Raw genomic sequence first — 23,542 nt, forward strand, 5'->3', positions numbered from 1 at the left:
ACAACCTCGACGAGAGTTGAAAGGAATACTAAAAAACATCCAAAACATTGCGGACATTGAGAAGTCTGTGGCGAACATGTTCAGCCAGATCGACCAAAAACAGATCCCACTCAAAAAGGTCATGAAGAGCCACGCTTCAATGGATTCTCTCGACTCTCTTGACTCTTTGGATACATTAACAACATCAGGAGGAGGAGGGGAGGGAGGGGAGGGAGGAGAGGGAGGAGAGGGAGTTAAAGAAGGAGCGGGTGGAGGAGGAGAGGATCTTCCACTCCAACAGATTCAGCCCAACCCAAAAATGAACTCCATCGTGGAAGAGCTCGAGAAACGATTCCCCTCTCAGTCTACAATACTTTAGCCTTTTGCCTTTTCGAAGTGGAGAGCACACAAAGAACAGTTTCTTGACATTGTTGCATGGTTGCAGAGGAGTTGTCAAGGGACTGATGCTTAAAATAGCTCAGTGGGATGCTCTGAATATTGGGTGACTTCACTCTGCTGCCGCTGTTCTCTTGCAACAAGACTTTTGTTTTCTACAGGAGAAAAGAAAGAAAAAGAAGTATGAGTAAGATAAAAAAAAAAAAGTACTGTTAGAGAACAGAACAAGAGAAGGGGAGAAAGTGACTCTGCATTCTGTAACATTTCTCTTCATCTCTCTTCAGGAAGATAAAGAGTGTATAAGAAGGAAGAGGAAATAATAATCAGTTTAAAGGTGGACTAAGAGTACAGGAAGATCAGACTGTTGGCTCATCGGTTGGTACCATTGTTCGCCCAGTAATCTGCTCATTTTAAAAACTTACAGATCAAATCGTGTACCAGTGAAAGCGGAGTAAAAGTTGCAGTGATTTCAATCAAGTTACCTTACCTTGGTTTAAATTTTGGACCACTTGGATAGTACTTTTGGAGCAGTACTAAAGTAACCAATGAGCGAGTGCAGGAAAGAGGGAGAACAGTAAACACTCGAGCCTGAAGGCAAACTTCAACCAGCGTTCTTCTGTTGAGATAAAACAAAAAGCTACAGCTCATCCCCAGTTTTGCCGAGGAAAGGACAACTTATATTGCAGCATCTCCCAAAATATTTATACATTCAGACTCGTTGAATTCTGGATGGTGTTGTGGTTTTGTTATTTCTTACTACAAAGTATTTATCTTTGGATCTTTGGTCTTTTAACCTCAATGAGATCCCATGATTTTTTAGGAGATCTCTTAAGGTGGTCTTTCTCCTTTTTTCTAACATCATTATCTTTATATTATCCTGTAGTCATTGATGCACCAATTGTTTTTCATATCTTGTAGTGCGTTCTTCAGTGGTCTCCCAGTCTTGTGTTCTTTCCGGGAACCTTTTAAAGGAATTCAAAAGCCTGCTTCAATGCTGAATATACCATATAGAGGGCTGACTCTTTTTCTGCCATTATTATACAGTAGTTTCCTACAAACAGATTTTATTGGACTTGCTAATGAATGCTGAGGAAAATTGGCTTAAAAAGCTGCAGATGAGAGCAGTACATTCAGATGATTAGAGGTGGCAAAATGTCTCCATGTTAACTTTCTTCCTGGCTACTATTATCAAGGGTTTTCATCCACACCAAGCCATTGAAATCTTATCAACAACAAATTATAATCAATCAAAGACACATGATTGTTGATCGGCCCACATGCTGTTGTGAGTAGCTAATTACGCTCTCTGTGGAGTTAGTGCGCAGTCTGAACTGGGTGTGAAAAGTAAACATGAAACAGAGGAGAAGGAGAGAATATTTGAAACCTGCCAACTTGGGTTGAATTTTGCTGGATGGATCCAGTCTTTTCTCTGAGGGCTGAAAGCTTTGCAGAAGCATTTCTATTCTACAACTGTATGGTTTTCATTCTGGATGTCATCCATTAACACTTGTTTAGAGTCAACTTTTATATAAGAAAACAGATTATTTTCTCTATTCTACTATTACATTTTTACATTTTTTAAGTGACTGTTATCCTTGTTAGTCCATTTGGGTCTGTTCAGCTTTCTGTCAAAGACTCATTAAGTTGGTACTGTAGTTATTTTTGTAGTTCTCCATATTGATTGTTAGCCCTTTAAGGTTTCCACACCTTTGTCTTGTTGTCTGTCTTTTATTAACTCATATTTATACTTTTTCTTTACTCTATTGTATCGTTTGTTTTCTGTCTGTACATCTGCAGTGTTCATATATTGTCTTTTAATGTTCAACAGGTTCAACTGAATATTTGTTTATTCAAGGAGTAAAAGTAGAATTGAGTGTCTAGATGCATAGCTATAGTGGAAAAGACATCTTAACCTAATGTAGAGTGACAATTTTTTTCAAAATATATGCTGACCCTTTATAAACCCTTTTTCGAGGTTGTCCTATTGTTGTTCTAATGTTGGAATACTTTGAAAAATAATCGATATGAAAAGGTACAAAAGGAGGCTTTTTTTCTCAATAAAATATGTGGTGCTAACTTGGAGTCAAACCATAATTTCACAATCTCTGTGGTGTTCAAGTTGTCCCCATTGCATCTGTTGCCTTAGTGCTATAATTTTCTCCTCACTTTTATACTCAGAGGTAATGTATGGAATACTCCTGGTTCATTTGAATGGCAGCGAGACACACAGTATGTCACATTAACAGCAGCAGTAGATAAACTGTAACTAAGATAGAAACCCAAATCATGTACATTCGTCCTGCATCTAAACTGCACCTTCCCCCTGGAAAGCCTGAGGGAGGAGCAGAATAGAAACAGCAGTGCTGTGGGCATAAATGCAAAGTGGAGCATCTCCTGACTGACAATGATGGAATTGTTGCTGTTGTTTACTCTTGATGAAAAGTGTGCAGAGGGGAGTCATGCCGCTGGCCTCCTGAGTAACGTTATTGTTGTACTCACCTCAAATGTGAGATCGGGTGTGTTATGAAGGTCGCACAGCCACATCAGGCTCAAGTGGAACTACTCTGTGGATTCATAGCATTGAAGGGGTTTCTGCTCTTTGAGAAAGTTAATTTGTCAGCAAATGTCTACTTTTAAAATGACATAAATCTTATTCCATTGATGTAGACTGGAACACGTTTTACATCACCTGCTGTTTGTTTCTACTGTCTAATTTAGTGTAGGGCATAGTTACAACATTGCATTCAGGCTTATTCATCAGAGGTCTGAGCGTTTTTCAGCAGACAAAATGTTTTCCAGCATCGTTAATGGAATCAGAAATGACTCAAAAAATGTAAAGATTTAGTTTAGCTTGCGCTTTTTGGTTTTGATGTAAATGTCTGCATTCCCAGGCCAAATCTTATCTTATGTAAAAACTCCAGCCCTAGCAAAGCATTTAAGTCACTTTTATGTACGTGAAGTTTCGTCTCTTTTCCTTGGATTATCTTTTTTCCCCAAACAAAACAAAACAGGAAATCCCTTTACTTTAGGCAAGAGGGTTACATTTTCTACTGCTTGATGAAAGGGAATTCATTCTTACAATGACATTTATATTAATACAGATTCAGTGGCACTGATGCTCATTCTGTATGTGTAACTGGATCAAATCATCAACATGTATACAACTGAATAAACCCAGATACTCCTTTATGTAGTGATTAACATTAAAAGAGGATATGTGATGTCAGACACTGAACTATCACACAAAGCTTGATGGATCGTTTCTCAATTGAATCTGTAAAGCTGTTAGCAATGTCGCCAATTTAACACACACACACACGCACACAAACATAGTCTGTGTTATTCACCACATTCCCTCTGCAAACTTCCTCTGATATCACGCTCATGGTCGGGAGCTCATATGTTATGATGTTGTACTGCTGTCACAGATAGCATGAGCACTCTACCATTCCTTCAATCAGCTTACATTAGCATTATTTAGCGTACGTAACAGTTATTGACGGGAGAAGTAAATTCCAAGCTATCATAGATAAAATGTACTGTTTTCCTGTCATATTGTGCAACACAAAAAAAAACATAATGTTGGCGAGGTAGTGGTAAAATGCTAACTTTAGCTGCCTCAAACATTAACTAAAGACTAATCTAATGTGTTAATCAAATATGTTCTTTAACCATGAGACAAGATTGGGATAGAGGTTTTCCCCGATATATTGTCTTTAAAATACTGATTTATCAAGACGCATTGAAAGGATGACTATTTGTTAGATTCCCTCCCATAATATGATGAGCATTGTTTCAGATATGCTGATGTGTTCAGCAGTATATTCCTCTGTTTACATACATGAATTAATGATCAAGCTATAAACCTGTCTTGATGAGCTGTACGTGTTTGAGAAGCTAATGGACTAACACAGAACATTCTACATGTGTAGTATAGTACACACAAGAGTTTGGGTATGAAACGCAATGACGCCACGTACACTGAGCTGCATCAAACAGGTTGCAGGCAGCGCTGCAGGGCGGCTGTTTCAGATGACTGCTTTGGAAATGTTTCATGTTAAGATTGGCTCTCCACCTCAGTGTGCTGCATGTCACTGCACACACTCACACCCGCGCTGTGTATCTTCATTGCCTCAGACAGATTCCCCTTCAGTTCTTTGTGTGTGCTCTTGCACGGGGAACAGACTTCTTTTGACATCCTGTTTTGTTTTAAACACTCAGCAAAGCGTGTCTGTATTTAATTGAAAGTGAACCGAGAAACACAGTTACACGACACGGTGAGGGAGCAGTGGTTGTATAATTGTAAAGTCACGGGTTTGATCCTTGGTTCAGTGAAGATTATCATGGAAAATGTGGCATTTGAAGCAAAGAATGAGACGTGATGCTTCAGAAAACTGTAATGTGCTCTTGCAAATAGTGTTTTTTGGAACAGGTTTCTACCGACATCTTTGTGACTTATTATCATACACAGGAGCATCTTTTCAACCACACTCACAAGTTGACTCTTATTTTTTGTGGTTTGGCCAGCACTTCTCACTGTTTGAACAGTTTAATGTCATTTAACTTGACTGATAAAGAAGTCAAGTTAACCTTGATTCATTTTAAAGAAAAGACAAAGGGTTATGGTTCAAATTGATTGTCATCGATTTTGGAAACACATTAGATACCCCTGAGAAAGAGTTCAGAACCATCATTTCTGTCACCCTACGTTGTACTTTGTATTCAGTGCAAATGTTTTAAACATATTAGCTACAATGCTAAACTGTGATGGTACATATGGAAAACATTGAGTATGCTTGTGCCCCTTAATGTTTGTGGTGTCGGTTGGCTGAGAGGTTAGTCTGGTGCGTCATGTACACAGGCTGGTGTCCTTGAAGGCAGCAGTCCAGGTTTTGACTCTGACCTGCATCTCCTTTTCTGCATATCATTCTCCACTCTCTTTCGCTCTCTCACTCTCTCTCTCTCTCTCTCTCTCTCTCTCTCTCACTGTCCCTATGTGGAAGAAAAGCATAACAAATCTCCAACACAAAAAAAAGCTATAGGCATATTTTTGCATTGAGTGTAAATCTGTTCGAGGTGGGTTTAGTCAAGAAATTAGAACCTCAGAAATGCCAGATGACTTATATCATACTGTAGGTGCTGTATAAATATAAAGTTGTTTGAAGCTTTGTATATACAGCTATTTGTCTGCAGGTTCTCTCTTCACATTTCAAACACAAAGAAGCTCTTTCTCACTGATGCTTACCTCCCTTTTCAAACAGGTTTATTCTGGAAATGAGAAGAGATTTTTGTATTTGAAGATATTCTCTACATGTCATGCTGACAAGATAAGAAAAATGTACCGATAAACAAATATAAGAGAGAGGGGGTTGTGGAGTTGGAACAGCGCTGAAATCTGCAAAAGAGAGCGAAACAAGTTGGAGAAAAACGGGGGGGAAAGGAAGTTACAAATGTGTGCAAAGCGCAAGTGAGCTACAGTAGAGAGAAGGGAGAGACAAAATGTTGAAAGGAAAGAGACGAGAAGAATTCTGTTATATTCGGAGTCCTTTAAGGGCTAATAATATGTCTTCTCTCCTGTCTTTCTGTTTCTCGTACACACTGCTGAACAAGGTGGAGGGGACACAAAGCGCAAGACTCAATCATGTCAGAAGTGTGTATTTTTGTACTGGTGTGTGTGTGTGTGTGTGTGTGTGCTCGACGGAGATCAGATATCACTCTGTGTGTTTCTGTTGCAAGAAGACCTAATAATGTGTCTGTCACAGCAGCAAGGACATAGAGATAGAGTTATTCTTCACACACAAACACAGATTAAACAACACACAATGCTGGGCACACTCTCCTTGCAGCTTTATTCTGGAGCAAACGAATGTGTACACACACACACACACACACACACACACACACACACAAAACTTCTGTTTCCTTCTAACCTGTATACCACCCAATGATCAACCTTTTCATCTGTGTATTCATCCATTTATTCCTCCATTCATCACCTTTTTTATTCATCCTCTTCATCCAGCCTTCACTACATCCACCCGTCCTTCTTTCAACACTTCTACTTAAGCAGATAATCTACTGAATGAAAGGCCACCATGCCTCCTTTAAGTGTGTGTCACTATGTGCTTTAGAATCACTGCGATAGGCTCAATTAATGTGTTAAATGAAATGCTCCAGTGGTTTAAAGAAATGCGCACGTGTTTGCGCTCCTGTAACACAAAGGGGAATGTGATGTGTCCTCTAAAAGTCGCCGTTTGTTGTTCTTGTCATACATCTTCATTTGGCCCGCTCATTACCTTGTTTGCACTCGACAGTGCCTCCTGTTCGGAACATAACAAGACACATGGTCGTACATTTTTTGGTCTCTTTTTCTCTGTATTTTTCTTTCAGATTTTTGCTTGTATTGTTTTTCCTGCATGTTTTTTGACATTTCCTTTTGTCTCACTCCATTTCGCCTGTTCCCTCACATTCTTGTTTCTCTTTTTTGTCTTACTTGGTTTTTCTCAGAACAGTGAGTCTTCATTTCACAGTACTGTTAACATCACATCGAGCTTATTTGCTCCTTTCATCGACTCTCCTGCTGGGGGGACAACAATCTGATATGCAGTGAAAATAAATTGTTTTCACCCAGTGTATTAATTTCAGTCTTCAGTCGGTATGGATGATTGGAACTTAAAGCTTTTTTTTTCTTGTCTTTTTTTTTTATTTTTTTGCTCTTTGTGAAAGCGCCTAATGGCTTTGTTGATGAGAGACAAGTTTTGTTCATCTGCACGGGAAACATGGAGCTTTATAGTACAAGGAAGTCATTAGCCTAGCTTAGCATTAAGAGCAGCAGCAATGTAAGTGCTAGCCGATGGTGGTCAGCTGCTTAGCACCGTCTGCCTCTGAGACTACCACTGGTTTATTTATTTTTTTACTTGTACCAGACAGAGTCAGTCCTGATGTTTCGTCCCTGAAAAAGCATTTGCTGCCGACACCGTGTTGATAGTGTGAGCTCTGAGATGTTGTCAGACCAAAACATTTTAATGTAATACTACTGACCTCATATAATTATGTCTATTTTATAAGCACTCGAGAATGTCCTCTTTGGACATGTTTGATTTTCTGTCACTAGATGACAGAACAAACAAACAGAGAAAAGGCTCCTGTCTCTCTTAAAAAGGTCAAATGTTTTGATAGAATGAAGGTTTGCTCATTGCTGCTGTAACTGAAATTAGAGTACTCTTCTACTTCTTCAAAGCATACCAGACTCTTTTCTTATGTAGAAGCATTCACCTCATACAAACAGACGGTGCTTAGAAGGAAAATCTGATTTCATTTAACTGATCACATCTAAAGTTTTCATTAAACGTGTCACTATGAGGTGCTTTAAGGATTTTAAGCTCAAGCTTAATGTTGTTCTTAATGTACAATTTGTATAAGTCCTGAGTGTCTCAAACAAACAGTCCAAACCCTCTCTACATATGGCTGGAATTTATGTTACATCCGTCTTTCAAAAGAGGTTTTCACTTCCCTTTGACCTTTTTAATCTATAAAAATCACTTCATTCTCTATGGGTGGTTCGTGGTTCTTGGAATTGTTGTATGCATGCAACACCTAAATGTCAATTTCTGAGCCAATAAAAAAGTGAAACCAAGAGAGCAATATGTTAAACTGGACTGGAAAGCTATAAGACACCATAGAGGGTTGATTAGAAACCTTGGAGTCTCTTCATGAGTAAAGGTTTCTTGAAAAAAGACGGGGAAAAAGCCATGGCACTCATCTTCAGAAGAAAGGTTAAAATGCCTTTATTAAATTGGAAAGATCTAAAAGTAGAACATGACAAAAAAAAAAAGAAAGTTTTTTCAACTTGTTGCCTTTTTCTGAAGAAAGGTTTCGGCGTGGACGCGGAAACGTGTGGAAGCCAATTTAATGAAGGTATTTTAACCTTTCTCTCAAAAGCGAGTGCCTTGGGGTTTTTTTCCCGTCTTTTTAGAACACGCCCTCCACCAAAGAGCACCATCTCTTTTTTGTACTTCTACTAGTTATAAGGAGCTCTCCTGTTCCTGGACATTTATTTATGAGGAAGCATTTGATGACTTTCCCCATGCCAACCAGCTGGTCAACTATTCACCATATCGGTCAAAATGATTACATGAAGCTACTGAACTTGAGCTTACCTCTATTGAAGCTTGTTCACAGGAGAGTGTACCGACATTCTGATCATGTATTCTACAGTGTGTTTACATTCACAGTTTTTACATCTGTTATTCACATGTTGCTCTGATGAAAATGAGCCCAGCACAAATGAATAATGGCCACACATTAAACTAGTCACAACTTTCACAGTCAATGAAATGTTGCTTTATTATTGCCGTGTTTAGTATTTCCTCAATCTATGGTTTTCTTAACAACAGGATGAGCTCATTTGAGGTGTAAACATGATGGTAATATTATTTATGAAGCTATTATCATGATGATGGTGCAAGAATGCTCAAATGCAGTTTCACTTTTTTTTCCCCATCAGTATCCCGAGTTCTTATATAACCCTCCAATATACACACACTCCCATACATGCACTCACACACATTTCATCTTCTTACTTTCTTCTTGCAAAATGGGTTAAATTCTGTCAAATTAAATACGTTTCCAGCGGCCACTTCCATCTGGGTCTTGATTTAGACATCCCATTTCCTCTGCAGTAAGAGAAACACACAGCAAAGTGCTGACATGAGTTACCGACACATCTACATCAGGAGGATTTTGTTCATCGTAAGGTTTTCTTGACCGAGTTGGTAAGTGCTCTTTCTGTTTCTCTCTTTGATCTTTCAGGCGCGGATACGGGCAACATGAGGTAAGTTTCCTTCTCCGTGTGCCCAGTATGTACTCACTCGCATCACTTCCTCTTTTCCTCTGATGTTTAGTGCTGTCCTTCTGTCTTTTTTTTCTTTTCTGTTTCTCATAATGAAGACATGGTATCATAAATTAGAGCATCGTTTGTGATTTATTGTGTCATCACCGGCTGTTTCCAATTTCTACATAAATGATATGTCAAGTTTACTGATGGTGATACTTAAATGTTAAAACAACAGCTTATCTGAACACAGAACCGATCTTGCCGTTAAAAAAAAAAGGGCTTTTGGAAGTTCAGAATGTTAACAATCTTTATTCATATACCCAAAAAAATTACAGCCAGGAAAAACATGTGGCCAGATGTTTGTGTTCATTATGAACTACTGTGATGGTGGTATCACCTATGTGACAAAACAGACTTTGAACTTACTTAAATATCTGTTTCCCCAAATACATGTGTTACTGATTCAACTAAAGAATTGAGTTATACCTCCTAATGGACCTAAAATACTTCATGGAAGCGATTGCAAACAGAGTTATCTTCATTCACACAATGTCAAATGTGGAACGTCGGGTACTGATTGTACATTTCACAAAATAGATGTGTACCATTTTGGGGGTGAATTCTTACGATAACTTCCTCCATTTGTCCTGTCACTCGCCGCTTTTCTTTTCCTCTGGCAGACACAACAGCTTCTCCGACCTTCTCTGCTCAGACCTGAGGTACTCTCTCTCTCTGTCTTTTGTCTGTCACTTCCTGTGTGTGCATCAGTTCTTTCTGTTCTGTGTATGGGTGCATTGAATGTAAGATTAAAAAGCACTTCTGATGAGGGATGTGTTTTATTTATAAGTATTTGTGGTCCAGTGGATGGGTTTGTATACGTTTTTTCTTTCTGTTCTAAGTGTATGTTTGGAAAGCAGCTATTAATGTCTCTTCATTTCTCAGGAGTTATCAATGGAGTCTGGCATTGACCCCGGCCAGGACTACTACACACAAGACTACTACAACTATGATCACGGGTAAGTGCGTTCTTTTGTCTGAAATGTTTCCTGCACATCTTACATATCCCTGTTTGTATAAAGAGGTGGTACTTGGGTGCTGGTTTAGCTGAGTCGGTAGAGCAGGCGTCTCATGTTCTGAGGCCACAGTGCTCGCCACACAACACAGAGGAATTATTCTTCACTGAGTTAGAAGGGCCAAAGATGAGGAAGGGGAAACATGGGAGTTGTTGTAGATAGGTTTGTTTGATTCATCACAGTGGGGTACAGCAGTGCTCTTTAGCAAAAGTCTTGTTGGATTATTCGACGTTTTGCTTTGTAGAATCCTCTTCAGAAAAATGATCGGCGCAAACGTAGAGGTGTTTTGATGTTGCACGTTGAGTGTTTATGTTTACATTCAGAGGTGTTAGCCACTACAATCTAAGGCCATTATCAACAGTACTTTGAGTAATCTAAAACAGTAATCAGGACACTCTTTATTATAACAGTCTGGAAAAACTTAAAAAACCTCCGGTGGTGAAAAATGAAGCGGAATGCGGGAGTGCAAAATCCTGCAGTTTGTCAAGTGTCCACTTGGGGCTGGCTGAAGAAGCACAGGATGTCACATACACACCCCATTCAAAAAAAGCCTGTTTTTACAGCATGGTTCAAATATGAAATTGGTCTGATTAGTGAATGTCCCAGTAGACGCACACTGTACACAGGGTGAATTTTATTATAACTCCATTCTGATTCTATGAAGGATAAATATTATTCACAATAAGGCGCGGGACTGACAGGCAGGCGCCGTGTAAGGGTTTGTCAAGAGGATTAAAACACGCCGCAACTCTTAGTCTACCAATAGGTCGAGTGAAAGTTAGGTTGAGACAACATTTCCAGCATGGTGACCGCCATGGATGGGACTCCAATGCCTCGTGCACTAACAGATGGGTGATGTCACTCAGGCGTCATCCATTAATATTTACAGGTGATGGGGAAAAACACAAAATCCCCCCTACAACGTGACCCATCCATTCATTTGTATCAAAAAGCCCAACAGGTCATTCACAGCTACAGTGAAGGACGATCATCGAGGGTGAAAAATGATGTTTGCCTTTCCCTTTTTGAAGCATTTTGAAATGTTCCCTAGCTTTATACTAATCAATAATACAATGTGGCGTTTGCATTATTGACACATAGTCGGAAAGTTTGTCAAGGTACTGAATGCAGGCCGTGGCCCCTTCAGACATTCTGCCTCTTGCAGTGACTGACAGTGTTGACCATGTCATCAATGAAACATATTTCCTCCTACACACGTCTGGAGCGGCCTTCATCCAGCTGAGCCTCTTGTCATGTGTTTTAAAATCAATCTGACTGTGTCACTCACACTGAGGGATGGCTGCTGTCCAGTGTTGACACCACTGACCTCCCTCCCCATTCGTGTGTGGTGTCTATGTTATTGATTGTCAGGAAGTGAAAAGAGTGGGATTTTTGTTCTGAGGGAGTGTGTGTGCGTTTGTGTGTCTGTGGGTGTTTGTGTGTGTTTGTGTGTCTGTGGGTGTTTGTGTGTGTTTGTGTGTCTGTGGGTGTTTGTGCATGTACTGTAACGTGTGTGTTGATGCTTGGATGCCTGATGTTGTGAAGGATTGGCAATATATTGAACACACATACAGACACATTAGATCAAAGCCTTCATGAGCAAGAGCGCTGAAGACTTATTGCATCTCTCCCAAGCGTGTGTGTGTGTGTGTGTGTGTGTGTGTGTGTGTGTGTGTGTGTGTGTGTGTGTGTGTGTGTGTGTGTGTGGATGTGTGTTTGAATGTGTGTCTTCTACCGCATCCAGCCTGCCATCTGTGATGCATTGTGTAATTTTTATAATTTTAGCTGCAGACTCCCGGGAACTTGATTTTATACGCCCACCCACCCTCACACATAAATACACAGTAGCAGACACGCACGCACATAAATTCTCTCGTGACAAACACATTCATTCACTTGCTCACACACTCGCTCTTTCACACACATTTCTTTCACACACATGCGCGCGCACACACACACACACACACACACACACACACACATAGCTTATTCACTCTGCCTTGCATTGCAATACTGTAGCAGCTAATCAGGCAGCCAGCCGTGGAAGCAGACAATGGGCCAGATGCTGTTGGCTTAGAGCAACATCCACAAATTCATGTCTGACTCGTACGTACACGGGAGCAGGAAACCAGACTTTGTGACCCGGTGGGACTCAGATGTAATCACTTTATTTGTTGCATTTGTAAATAAAAGATGCAGGATTTATTCCCAAGGACAGCTCTGGGAAAGGTTCAAGCCACCTCCCAGGAAATACACAAAGTTTTGGAGTTGGGATTGGCTTTTTTCTTGTCTCACAAACAGACAACAGCTGGTCCAGCGTGTGCCTCTGTAGCCGTACTGATCCATGTAGACGGACGGTTCATAACCTTCTGACCTTTTCTTTCATCTGTCTTATGGAGTTGTGATCTAAATTGGATTTCTCTGCATGTTGGGAATGTAGCCATCTGCCTTTAGCGCTGTTGTGATTGGATTTGTACAGATGCAGAAAATAACTTCAACCATTTGTTGCACAGGTCTGATGTTTTGACGCCGACAGGGGAAAAAAACAAAAACTGCAAAACAAGCCAAATTCACTTTGCCCTCAAGTCAAGAGTGAAAAACGCAAACAGAGGAATAAGGGATTAAATCTTGCGCTCCAAAATTGGTTGTGGCGTGGGCGATGAGCTGTGTGACTGTCATGAAGCTGATAGGTGCTGAGTTAGGGCACCCACATAAAAAAATGTAGGACAAGATGAGTGAGATCTGGCATGAACAGCGCTATGAAGGTGCAGTTTTTATGTGGTAAACTGTAGCAGGACAAAGACGAGAACAAAACAAGCAGAAAATAAGAGTTCAGCTTGTTGAAGAAGGATTCAGTATTTATAAAGTCATGCTACCCAGATGAGGAAATATATTAAAGAGACAGTCCAACAGTTTTGAAATAGGCTCGTTTGCTTTCTTTCAAAAAGCTTGAGGAGAAACTTGACACCCCGCCTTTGTCCCATTAAACAAAACAAATTAAATATCGAAGTGTTTTTGCTACACAAGTCTCGCTCGTGCTTACAGAATGTCACAAATACATCCAACAATGACAAAAAAAAAAAACTCTGGGTATTTTTTAATGCTAGCTAGGAGGTAATTTTCTTGATCTCAGGGGCGCGTACTAATTTGTGTTCCTCCCTCGCTCTGTATGAATGTTCTCCAAAGACGGTGCTGCTGTGGATGCCAACTAGCATCTGCAACTGGTCTGAAGAAGTCTGAAGCTTCACCCAGTTAGCTTAGCCTAGCACAAGACTGTAAGCAGGAAAAGACAGAGCGCTAAGCCGCGTCAAAAAGTGACTAAATCTGACTTTACGCTTTAAAAATCATATTCTGTTTCTTCAATATGTACAAAGAATGTGTTAAAGTAATAAATAACTTCTGGTTTTACTGGAGAAGTGTGATTATTTTTGGACTATTCCTGTCTAAGATAAAAACGTCTCCTCGCTCCATCTTTAATTTTTACAGACAGTTTGAAGGTTGGTGTGCGTTTTTTAATTCGGCTTGTTTCAAGAAGGCAGATCAATATGTATTACCCCCAAATGTCAAACTGCTCCTTTAATATATTTTTCCATTAAAGGGAATGAATGTCTTCATACAAATTGCTCGTGACTTCAAACAAACTTTACATGCAGACTTATTGCAGAGATGTAATATATCATTAAGATGGAGAAAGATCGTCATCTGTCCATCACAAATCAAGTCATCAGTGTAGTTTACTTCCTTAAAAAGACTAATATAAACTACAGAGCCCGAACTGTCATGTCGCTTTGCTTTTATTATCATAATCTGATCACACGTGTTGGGAGTGATCATGAAACAATCATTCGGAGACACACCTGAAACCAGACAACTTACAAGCAAGTTAATACAAATCCACTGGGGTCCAGATAATCTCCCAGAGCTACAAAAAAAAAAAAAAAACATGAAGTCTTAACTGTAATGCCAGATCATTCTGGCATCTTTGCGCTGCATGAACTGATTCTCTGTTTATTACTGCCCCCTAGTGGAGACATGAAGAGGGGGAGCATTGAGGGGGAAAAAAGTGGGGGGGGGGGGGGGGGGGGGCAACGGTGATGGGAAGAATTGAGGAAAAAGGGGAAGAAAATAATTTGTCAGAGAGGAGAAAATGTAGGCATTAGGTTACTTTAGCCTTTAAGTAATTTGAAGTGTATGCACTTGATTTTGAGCGTGTGGGGTTAATGACTGTGAAATCCCATAAGACGGTTTTGGTGGAAGGTTAAGACTCATTACATTAAGTTGCAGAGGCCGTGCTCTAAGGATTATAACTGTGTGACATTTATGACTGACTTGCTCTTTTCTCTTTAACCCTCTTGTGTCTGTGCACTTTGGCTTTCCCTTTCCTTCTGTTCCCCGCATGCTCCTGCCTCCCAATCTCTTCAGTCATCCACCTGTCCCTTCCATTTCTTTATTACTGTGGCTCCTTTATGTGATAAGAGGGCGACTCTCCCTCTCGTTGTGTGACTGTAAGCAGAGTAATTACAGAGGGCGACTTTTCTCTGTACAGCTCTGTAACCCAGCCAGAGGACTTCCAGCAGATTTGTTACTTTAATCACACTGGGACATATTGTTTGCAGGAAAGCATTGAAGAGATGTGTTTTTTGACCCACTGGCTCCCCGACTCGCTTGCTGCAGGGCACAGAGCCCAAGTGGTGATACACAACACAGCTTTTATTTCCTTTTTTTTTTTTTTTTGGCTGGTGGAGCCAGGCAGCGCTCCCGGCAACCGGCAACAAAGAGAGACAAAAGAGAGGGGAATCGATTGCAGTGTTTTCTGCTTACAAAGTGTCTCCTGGCAACAAAATGCGTCTTTTGTGATTAAGGCAGCTTTGCTTAGTCAAGTCATTAGATACTGCTTATCTTTGGAGAGAGCCGCAGTGTTGCACTGTGTGTTAGTTCTTCAAGTGTCTGCGGATTAGCATTTGCAAAGTGCAACAGTTGTGTTTGTGTAGGGCCTGTTTGCACTTCGGATTGGTTGAAGCTGTTGTGCAAAACTGCAGCTTCTATTTTTTTTTTAACTTTTATTTCACCTACAAAAAAAACGACTGCATAGCTTGTAACAACCTTTAAAATTCACAACATTTAAAGTGAAAGTTTTCTCTGCACAGCTTATTTTCTGTTGATTCTAATCTCAAAAAGCTGTTTGTTTCTTTCTTCCCCCTCCCTCCACTCTGTGTCGGTCCAGGTATGACCTTCCTCAGTACGGCAGTCGCAGGAAGCTGATCTCCCCCTCCGGCCTCTACGATGAATATGGAGAAGTTGTTGTTGATGACGATGGCAGCTATTACTACAGCCCACAGGAGTCTGATGGAGAGGTAAAAACTGATGTAGAAAAAGAACACAAACCAGTTTTTACTCATGGTAATCATGTTGCTGCTGTTCTTGCTGAGGGTTGATGGGAACATCAATATCATTCTGATGGCAGTACAATGCACAGTTTTTGAAGCCAGAGGCCGCAGCATAAAGACTAAACAAAGGAGGAAACGGTTAACGAGGTTCAATCGATCAATCAATCTTTATTTGTAGAGCGCTGATAAAGGTTCTTTGTCATGGTAACACAAATCCTCTCATCAGCACTTCTAAAGCTCATAAATGAACATTAACACCTCATTTGTTTTGTCTGTACATAAACCTGGAGAAAGCCGTTTTCATGCCGTCTTTAGTCTTTGTTTGTATTGTTTTTTTGTTTTTTTTGTTGAGGCCTGCTGTCCAAAGTTAACCTTATTTCAGCAGTAACCCAGAGCCGAGTCATCTGGTGTGTCTTTGCCGTGACAAATTAAAAACCTGCAAGCATGCAGTGCTGCTGGACAGCATTCAAAAGTGAACATTTACCATTTACAGTTACATCAAAAGTTACAATAATTGTCGCAGTTATTCAAGACCTTTATAATCCAGACACTGTCTTACACAGCTGGACAGTGCAAACTGGATTTCCTTTATTGAATTTCGTTCATTTGTGTCAGGTGAATACTTAAAGGTAAACTCCCCCACAATGTCTAACAAACATTTACTGGCAATGTTTAGGTACCAGACCTTCATCAGGCAAACCGTTTGTCAAAATGTGCGTCCAGTCATCATTATGATGTCAGCCCTGACGTCTCAGAAGCAGACTGTCAGCCCGCTCCACTCTTTGTATGCAGGACCTGTTACCAGACTAAAACCTCATCTTTTCACCTAACTCCCACATTTTCAACTATTCTTTAAATTTAAGTTGTACCGTTGGCCTTGAACTATTCCTGGGTTAATTTTTTTGGCAACAGATATCCCCAAATGTTGCACAATATCCTAAAATGATAGAATATTTATGACATGTTCACTTCATGTAACTTTCATTAAACCAACCGTATCAAAGTTCTGAGTAGGGCTGACAGCTCCCCCTGTGGAGGAATAGTTAGTTTAACTAGTTCAGTGATGTTTTTGGCAGGTTACATGTTTTTCTTAATGTTTTTCTTTTATTTTGGACTGATGTCATCACGCTAACAGGTGAGGAGAAAGTTACAAGGGGGTAAATTAACCCCACACACCGCCAAACTCCAGCCTCGTCCTCCGCCTTCTCACGGCCCCTCACGGCAGAGTACTGAAGGCGACAGAAAACAACCATTAGAGGATGGTACTAACTCCAACATGAAACCTAAGAGCTCCAGTGCCGTCTCAAAGTTGAAGTCCATGATGAGATCGAGTGCACTGCTCTCCGCGGGGAGTAAAACATCTGGACAACCTCCTACTGTCCACCCGCCCTGGAATAAAGCCAGAGTCCGGCCGGTGGAGGAGAGAGAAATAAGGAAAGACAGATTGGAGGAAAGAAATGGGGAAGGAGTTGGAAGAGGATTTGAGAGAGAGGAGTTAAAGAAAAGAGAAAATAAAGGAGGAAGAAGAGAAGAAGAAAAAGGTAGGGAACGAGGAGAAACACTGGGAAGAAACAAAAGAAATGATGTGACAAACAATGGGATGAGAAATGGTGGAGGAGAAAGACTCGTGCTCCCTGGCTGGTCATCTAATGGCTACTATTCCAGCCTGGACGGCGGCCTGGTCATCGACGGGAGTTATTTCCAAACGTCGCTGGAAGCCAGCAAACCACCACCGGCAAAACAAAAGCTGAACGAGGCCCTCAGTCTTATCTCCCTCAGCAGAAGGCTCCAGGGACCTTTCAGGGTGGGAGATGAACAGTGGAGTGATGAAAACAGCCGGGGCAGGGGAGGAGGGGAGAACGGCAGGAAGATGTACGGCTCTGTAGGTGATATGAGCGTTTCTGCACTGGTGTCTGAGCAAGCCCCGGGGGAGGAGAGGAAGAGATGGGAGAGACAGTTAGGAGAGGAGAATGGTTACCCTGAGGTGAGGTGGAGGAGAGGGAACCAAATTCATGAAAGCGATTCAGACACAGCGAGTGGCGGCAGAGAGTCAGAATTTAGTCAGTCTGACGCAAGTAGCCCAACCTCTTCTGTTTCAGCGGAGCACGACGAGAGCCAAACAGAGACAGAAAGTGAAAAAAAGGAGTCAGGAACAGAGGAGGAAGAGGGAACCTCCGACACAGACGTGGAATCCGAGCGTGGAAGCCAACATGAGGAGTCAGTGAGAAGGGATAAGGGGAAAGATTCAAGCAGAAAACACCCAAAGGGTGACGCTAGTAACAGTTCGAAGAGCAGCAGCAGTATTAGTAGTAAAAGAAGAAAAAGTAGTGTCAAGTTAAAGAGAGGAAGTACAAGCAGACGCTCCCTAAACAGCAAAGAGAGACACAGAGAAAGCAGCAGAGACTCTGAAAGTAAAAGATATTCGAGGCCCCACACATCCAGACACTCTACACATGAAACAATAGAAGAAGAAAGCGAGGAAGAGGAGGAATCAGAAGAAGAAGAAGAGGAGGAGGAGGAGGAGGTGAAAAGCGTCAGATCACGTAAGTCTTCGTCAGGCAGACGGGCCGCCAACCACATCCAATCAGACCTCAGCTCAGGCGTGATGGGCACCTCTGATGACTTGTCAACGATCATTGAGGACCCCGAGGAGGAGGAGGAGGAGGAGGAGGAGGAGGAGACAGGCAGTGGCCATGGCGGGGAAGGAGAGAAGGATGAGGAGGAAGAAGAAGAAGAAGAGGGGAATGAGACTCATGATTGAGATGGAGATGAGGCCTCAGCTGTGCCAAGATTGAATTTCTGCCGCTAAGTAAGATCAGGGTAAAAAATGGCTGGATTGGGTGTGCAGTCTTTATCTGAGTGGATCTATTACTGTAGTGTTTCTTTTCCCCTTTTGTAGGTTTGATTTATTTACATCCAAAGGAGTTTTCACTTTCTCTGGTTTGTCTTTTTGTCTCCTGTCCTTTCTCTTCTTCTTCCAGCTGCTATTTTTCTGCTCAAATATTCTAATACTATGACATTTCTCTTTTCTTCATCACTCGATCAGTGACTTATTCCTGAACGTTTAATATACAGAATATTTCCAAGAAAATGTCCACAAAGCTGCTTTTAATCTTAAATCCTCCCAAACTAAAAATCTGTAGTAAACCCTGCTGCTCTGTTCTGTCTTTGCTGTGATTGCAGTGTGAGTGAGTGTGCTGCTTCTGTTTTGTTCATTTTTCTTGACTTAACTGTACAGTACCGGCGACCTACAATAACGTCACGTTAATCTCTACTGACCTCTAGTGGTCAAAATCAAAATCCTCCCCTTGATTCAGTTAGAAGAGCCTGTAAACCAGAAGACCACACAAAACGCTTTCATAGTGGTTTAAAAAGACAGGGGTTATAGTTAGGGGTGCTCTTTAGAATGTGTATTCTGAGTTAACTTCAAATAAAGGATTTAAGATAATTCAAAGTAATGTGCAGCCCTGTTAAAGGCGTACTATGCGACTTTCAGAGCAGATTTTTACGATCACAACAATGCCCTCCTCAGACACACCTCCTTTATCCCTCAGCCCCCTCCCCGTCTGTCTCACTAGCAGGGTTAATAAATATCTGAAAACAAGATTCTGTGATCCATTTCAAGTCATTTAAATATGCATGTCAGAGTTGATTAGGATGTTAAATGTTTGTCTTTTTAGGCAATACAAAGTGTTTTCTTCATTTTAGAAAGTATGTTGGTTCCCCTGTAGTCAGTGTTATATGATACTCTTAGACACAGCTTCCCAGCGGGGTCGTCTCTCTCCCCCCACATGCTGGGGGGGGGGGGGGGGGGGGGGGTACAGTCGGAGAGGGAGGGGTTCACTAGAGGAAATTAAAGTATGAGCATGTTTGAGCCTCTGAAGGATACATAAACAACCTGAAAAGGAAGCGCTGTCCCAACCATGTGAACACAGAGCAGAGAACAACAAATCCTGAGGGAGTTTTACTTCACTCTCTTTTTAGGAAGTAATCACTGCACAATATATTTACATGTTGTGTATTTGATTCATGCTGTATTAATATTCAGAATGTCACATATAATGCCTCTAAATGAACAGTTTGGTGAAGTCAACAGTGCTTTATTCTGAATTCATTCCATTACAAAGAGATTGTAGGTGTTAAGACCATGCAAGAAAAGGATAAAAAAAAAAAAAAAAAAAAATAGATTTTTGTCAAATGTGTCTAACACTGGAAAGTAAAATAAAAGATTTTGTGTCAGAAGTTAACTACATGTTTTTCTATGCTGATCTTTTTCCAGCATGGGAGTAAAAAACGTCGGATCAAGCTGGTGGTGGACCGGGAATACGAGACTAGCTCCACCGGCGAGGACAGCATGCCAGAGACTCAGCGCAGTCGGTTACCCTCCACACTCAACAGCCACGCTAACGTCAACGGCAGCATCTATGTGGCCCAGAACGGCTCCATCATCCGCACCCGACGCTCAGTCAACACCACAGGTCCCGCGCACACCAACATGAACAACAACTTCAAACTCACCTCCCCCGTCTTCAGCTCACGGCTGGCAAAGCACTTTAAAAAACTGGAGAAAATGGCTGCCACGCTGGAGGAGAGAGTGCCGCTGAACAACCCCAGGACGGCAGCAGACGGCGGTTGCAACACTTTGAGTACCTTCAAAAGCCCGGTTGCCTCTGCACTGGCCTCTTCCTCTTTCTTGAAGACTGACAACAGTAAAACGCTGAACACGTTTAACACTCGACAATCAAGCGTTTCTTTGGGGTCTTCCAGCACCAGCAACACTGGAACTGAAAGTTTGGCGTCCAAATCAAACCTGCTAAAAGCGGCGGAGTGCGGCACGGAGCAGCCGCAGAGCTCAGCGGAGAGAGACGAGTCGAAAGAGGGCGAGAGAGAGTCGAGGGTGGACTGCAGCAATGATGAAGACGACGATAACGGACTGGTCATGAGGGAGCCGCTGGAGTGCCCGAGTGACAGAACGCAGTCGGACGAGGAGGAGCTATGGATGGGCCCGTGGAACAGCCTTCACATACCCATGACCAAACTCTGACTGATCCTTACCGGACTGTGCTCGCCAAGATCTTTAAAGCGTTCAGACGTCGTATCTGTTTATTAGGTTTGGAACTAATTGACCATGTGTCACATAGCGGCCACTTCCCTCTAACATCGCGCTCAGGGTGAAAGAGAAAACATTTTTGAATGTTCCAGGTCATAGGTCTGAGGAATGTGGAATCTGAGGAATCATTATCATTTCAGCATCTCTCAAATGATCAGCCACTGAAGAGACAACGAACAGAGGAAACACAGAGAGAAGGGTGGCCATATGTCAAGTGACAACAGCATATTTGATGACCACTTGGTGTATCAAATCTTGATTTTTGAGTGACATATGGCCCGATAATGTCAGGCTGAATTATTATGATGTGCTTATTAATGAAGAAGTGACGTAATAATAAGGATTGTCAAATACCCTACATTTAAACCGCTTACAATGAGAATATACTAGAAGCAACACAACATAACAGACTTTAAACTTCCCACCCTGAGTGTGATGACAGAGGAAAATGGCCACCTTGAGATTATGGTGTTTGGATGATTGTCCAAAACCAACTTCAGGAAACGTAACTATCTGATTCATATTTAGCTAAACTGTGAATTAGCTTATTCTGGTAATCCAACAGATTTTTATTGAGATTAAAAAAATCTAAACACTTTGTTAAAGTTCAGAGTTAAAACTACATAAGAACGATGAAGTTCCTTGGCGTCTTTTTAGTGTCTCAACCCTAACTGATCTCAGAACCCGCTCCAGAAAATTGGACCTAGAATGAGAGGACTTGTTATATTTCTATTTTATTAAAAGATCATAAAAGAAAACTTGCAGGAAATGTCTTCAACAGCCCTTTAAGTGAACGCTGTCTCCGTACAGAAACACACTTGTCACATTTGGCGTTCTGGCTGACGGTGGGACTCACCCTGACACTCTGCATCGACACATGATCAGAATCAAAAACGATGTCTTGTACTGTTCAAACTTGCCTTTTTATCTTTGTCAAGGTGCTTGGCAAACTTTGTCCAAATAAAGTACTATTTCATCCATTCAAAAGATGGAGTTTGGTTAACTTGGTGTTGATGTCACCTCTCTGTAGAACCTACACCATGTGACCCTGGGGAGAGGACTTCCTAAACGTCTGATGGGGTTCATAGGAGGGATTGAATCGCATTGATACTTTTAAAGATTTGGTCATGTCATGTTTGTACTAAATATATTCAACTAGAGCCAGCCGCTAGTTAGCGTACTGTAGGCTGCCTGTTATTGTCCAGGTCCCACCAAAACAGCTCTGCTCATCAGGGAATAGATGTAATAGCTGGTGATTGTGTGTCAATGTAACATCCACATAAATACCAGGACCAAGTGTTTCCAAGCAGAGCATCACAAAGAGGTTCATACTGCTTCTGCCTGTTTGCCTTGGGGCCTTTTTTTTTCATCCAGAGGGAACTCAAGTATTTTTCAGTCTACATATTGTAGAGCTAAACCAAAATTCATTGTTTTCTGACACCTTCATGTCATTGCATCTGTTCACTTTCTCAGCAACTTGTCAACTCCTTGTCAGTGCTGAGTGCAAAACGTTCATAATTCAAGTGGCTGATAAAGTTCATTTTGGGTTACACTTTAAATGCACTTTAGTCTCGAGTGAGAAGAGATGCAGATGAAAAGAAAGGAGGCGGATTAATTCGCTTTAACTTTCAGAAAGGTCTCCGCACATTTTCTTCTTTGGCTTTGAATGACATCAGCATTTTCTGTTTTAGTATGGATGAGTGAACATTTTTGCGTTGGGTTGAAATTCCCTCATTGTGCTGGAACCCTGAGAGATCCATTTAACGGTGCACATGGTTCCATCTCCCTCGCCAAAGTACATCGTTATTAAGGTGGGAGAACTTTATAATTGTGCGCCACATTACAGTGATTTGTTTAAATTGAAGTGTAAAAGAAGCTGGACCATTAAGCCGCAGGATTAGCAGGTTTTAACACTCTCACATTTAATTTGATGACTGCATAATTTTGCATTAAGGAGCTCAACAGAGGGTACTGTACCGGTGGTGATATTTAAAACAGAGTGCTCTTCATTACCGAGACTTACTGGACTGTACAGGAGAGTAATGTTTAAAACTGTTTCTGGAAAGAAGGGCACGCCTGAGCCGCTGTTATTGATTCAACTAAACGCGCTGATCATGTCACAGAGCAGAAGGTGGAATGAACTCTGATTATTTAATACAGGACACAAGCACAAAACATTTCACTGAAATAGATCATGTTGATAGAAACATGTCATTCATTCAAGTTTGTGGACCCTGAATTTGGCAGCTAAATTGTTCTTTTCCAAAACCAATGTTCTCTGTGGAAAAAGGTCAGAAACGTTGACCTGTGGCGTGTTTTGAAGTCAGGAATCAGAGGATTCAACACAAAACAGACAAATTGTAAATGCAATTAGCCTTTCATCAAGTGCCCCCCCCCCCCCAGGCAGACGTTTCAGCGGCTAAAAAGAAAAAATGTATTCCTACTGCGATACAGAGTTTAAACAAGGCTGGATAAACACTACTTTTTAACGTGCTTTTGCCCCTTTGTGGAACTGTTGGTGTGATTTTAAGTGAGTTTAATGCATGTGAATGCTTTTATGTCATTTGAGCCTCTAACCAAAGGTCACTTTCTGTCACTCTGTGATTGACAGTAACGTTCTTTTGAATCTTGAAGTTTTCCAAGATGTGTTCGCACACCCAACCATCTCATAAAGTATGTGCTTAGGGAGACAAACTATTACTTGAAAAGCAAAAAATCCTGCACGCTACCTTTGCTAATTATCACCAACTTATTAGAAAAA

At 41.2% G+C, this 23,542-nt stretch overlaps 1 protein-coding gene across 1 annotated transcript in view; it reads left to right on the top strand.

Annotated features, from left to right (window-relative positions):
* The window catches only part of LOC132955509 (protocadherin-15-like), a 160,366-nt gene extending 137,324 nt beyond the window's left edge, over window positions 1-23,042 (top strand). The window contains exons 35-39 of the mRNA XM_061028370.1: window positions 9,187-9,208; window positions 9,892-9,930; window positions 10,154-10,227; window positions 15,509-15,638; window positions 19,951-23,042. Of these exons, the coding sequence (XP_060884353.1) occupies window positions 9,187-9,208; window positions 9,892-9,930; window positions 10,154-10,227; window positions 15,509-15,638; window positions 19,951-20,715 (1,030 nt within the window). The 3' untranslated portion in view covers window positions 20,716-23,042. The remainder of the gene's footprint in view (window positions 1-9,186; window positions 9,209-9,891; window positions 9,931-10,153; window positions 10,228-15,508; window positions 15,639-19,950) is intronic.
* The last annotated feature ends 500 nt before the right edge of the window (window positions 23,043-23,542 follow it).

The sequence above is a fragment of the Labrus mixtus genome, chromosome 21 (assembly GCF_963584025.1).
Source record: "Labrus mixtus chromosome 21, fLabMix1.1, whole genome shotgun sequence".
NCBI classification, from domain to species: Eukaryota; Metazoa; Chordata; class Actinopteri; order Labriformes; family Labridae; genus Labrus; species Labrus mixtus.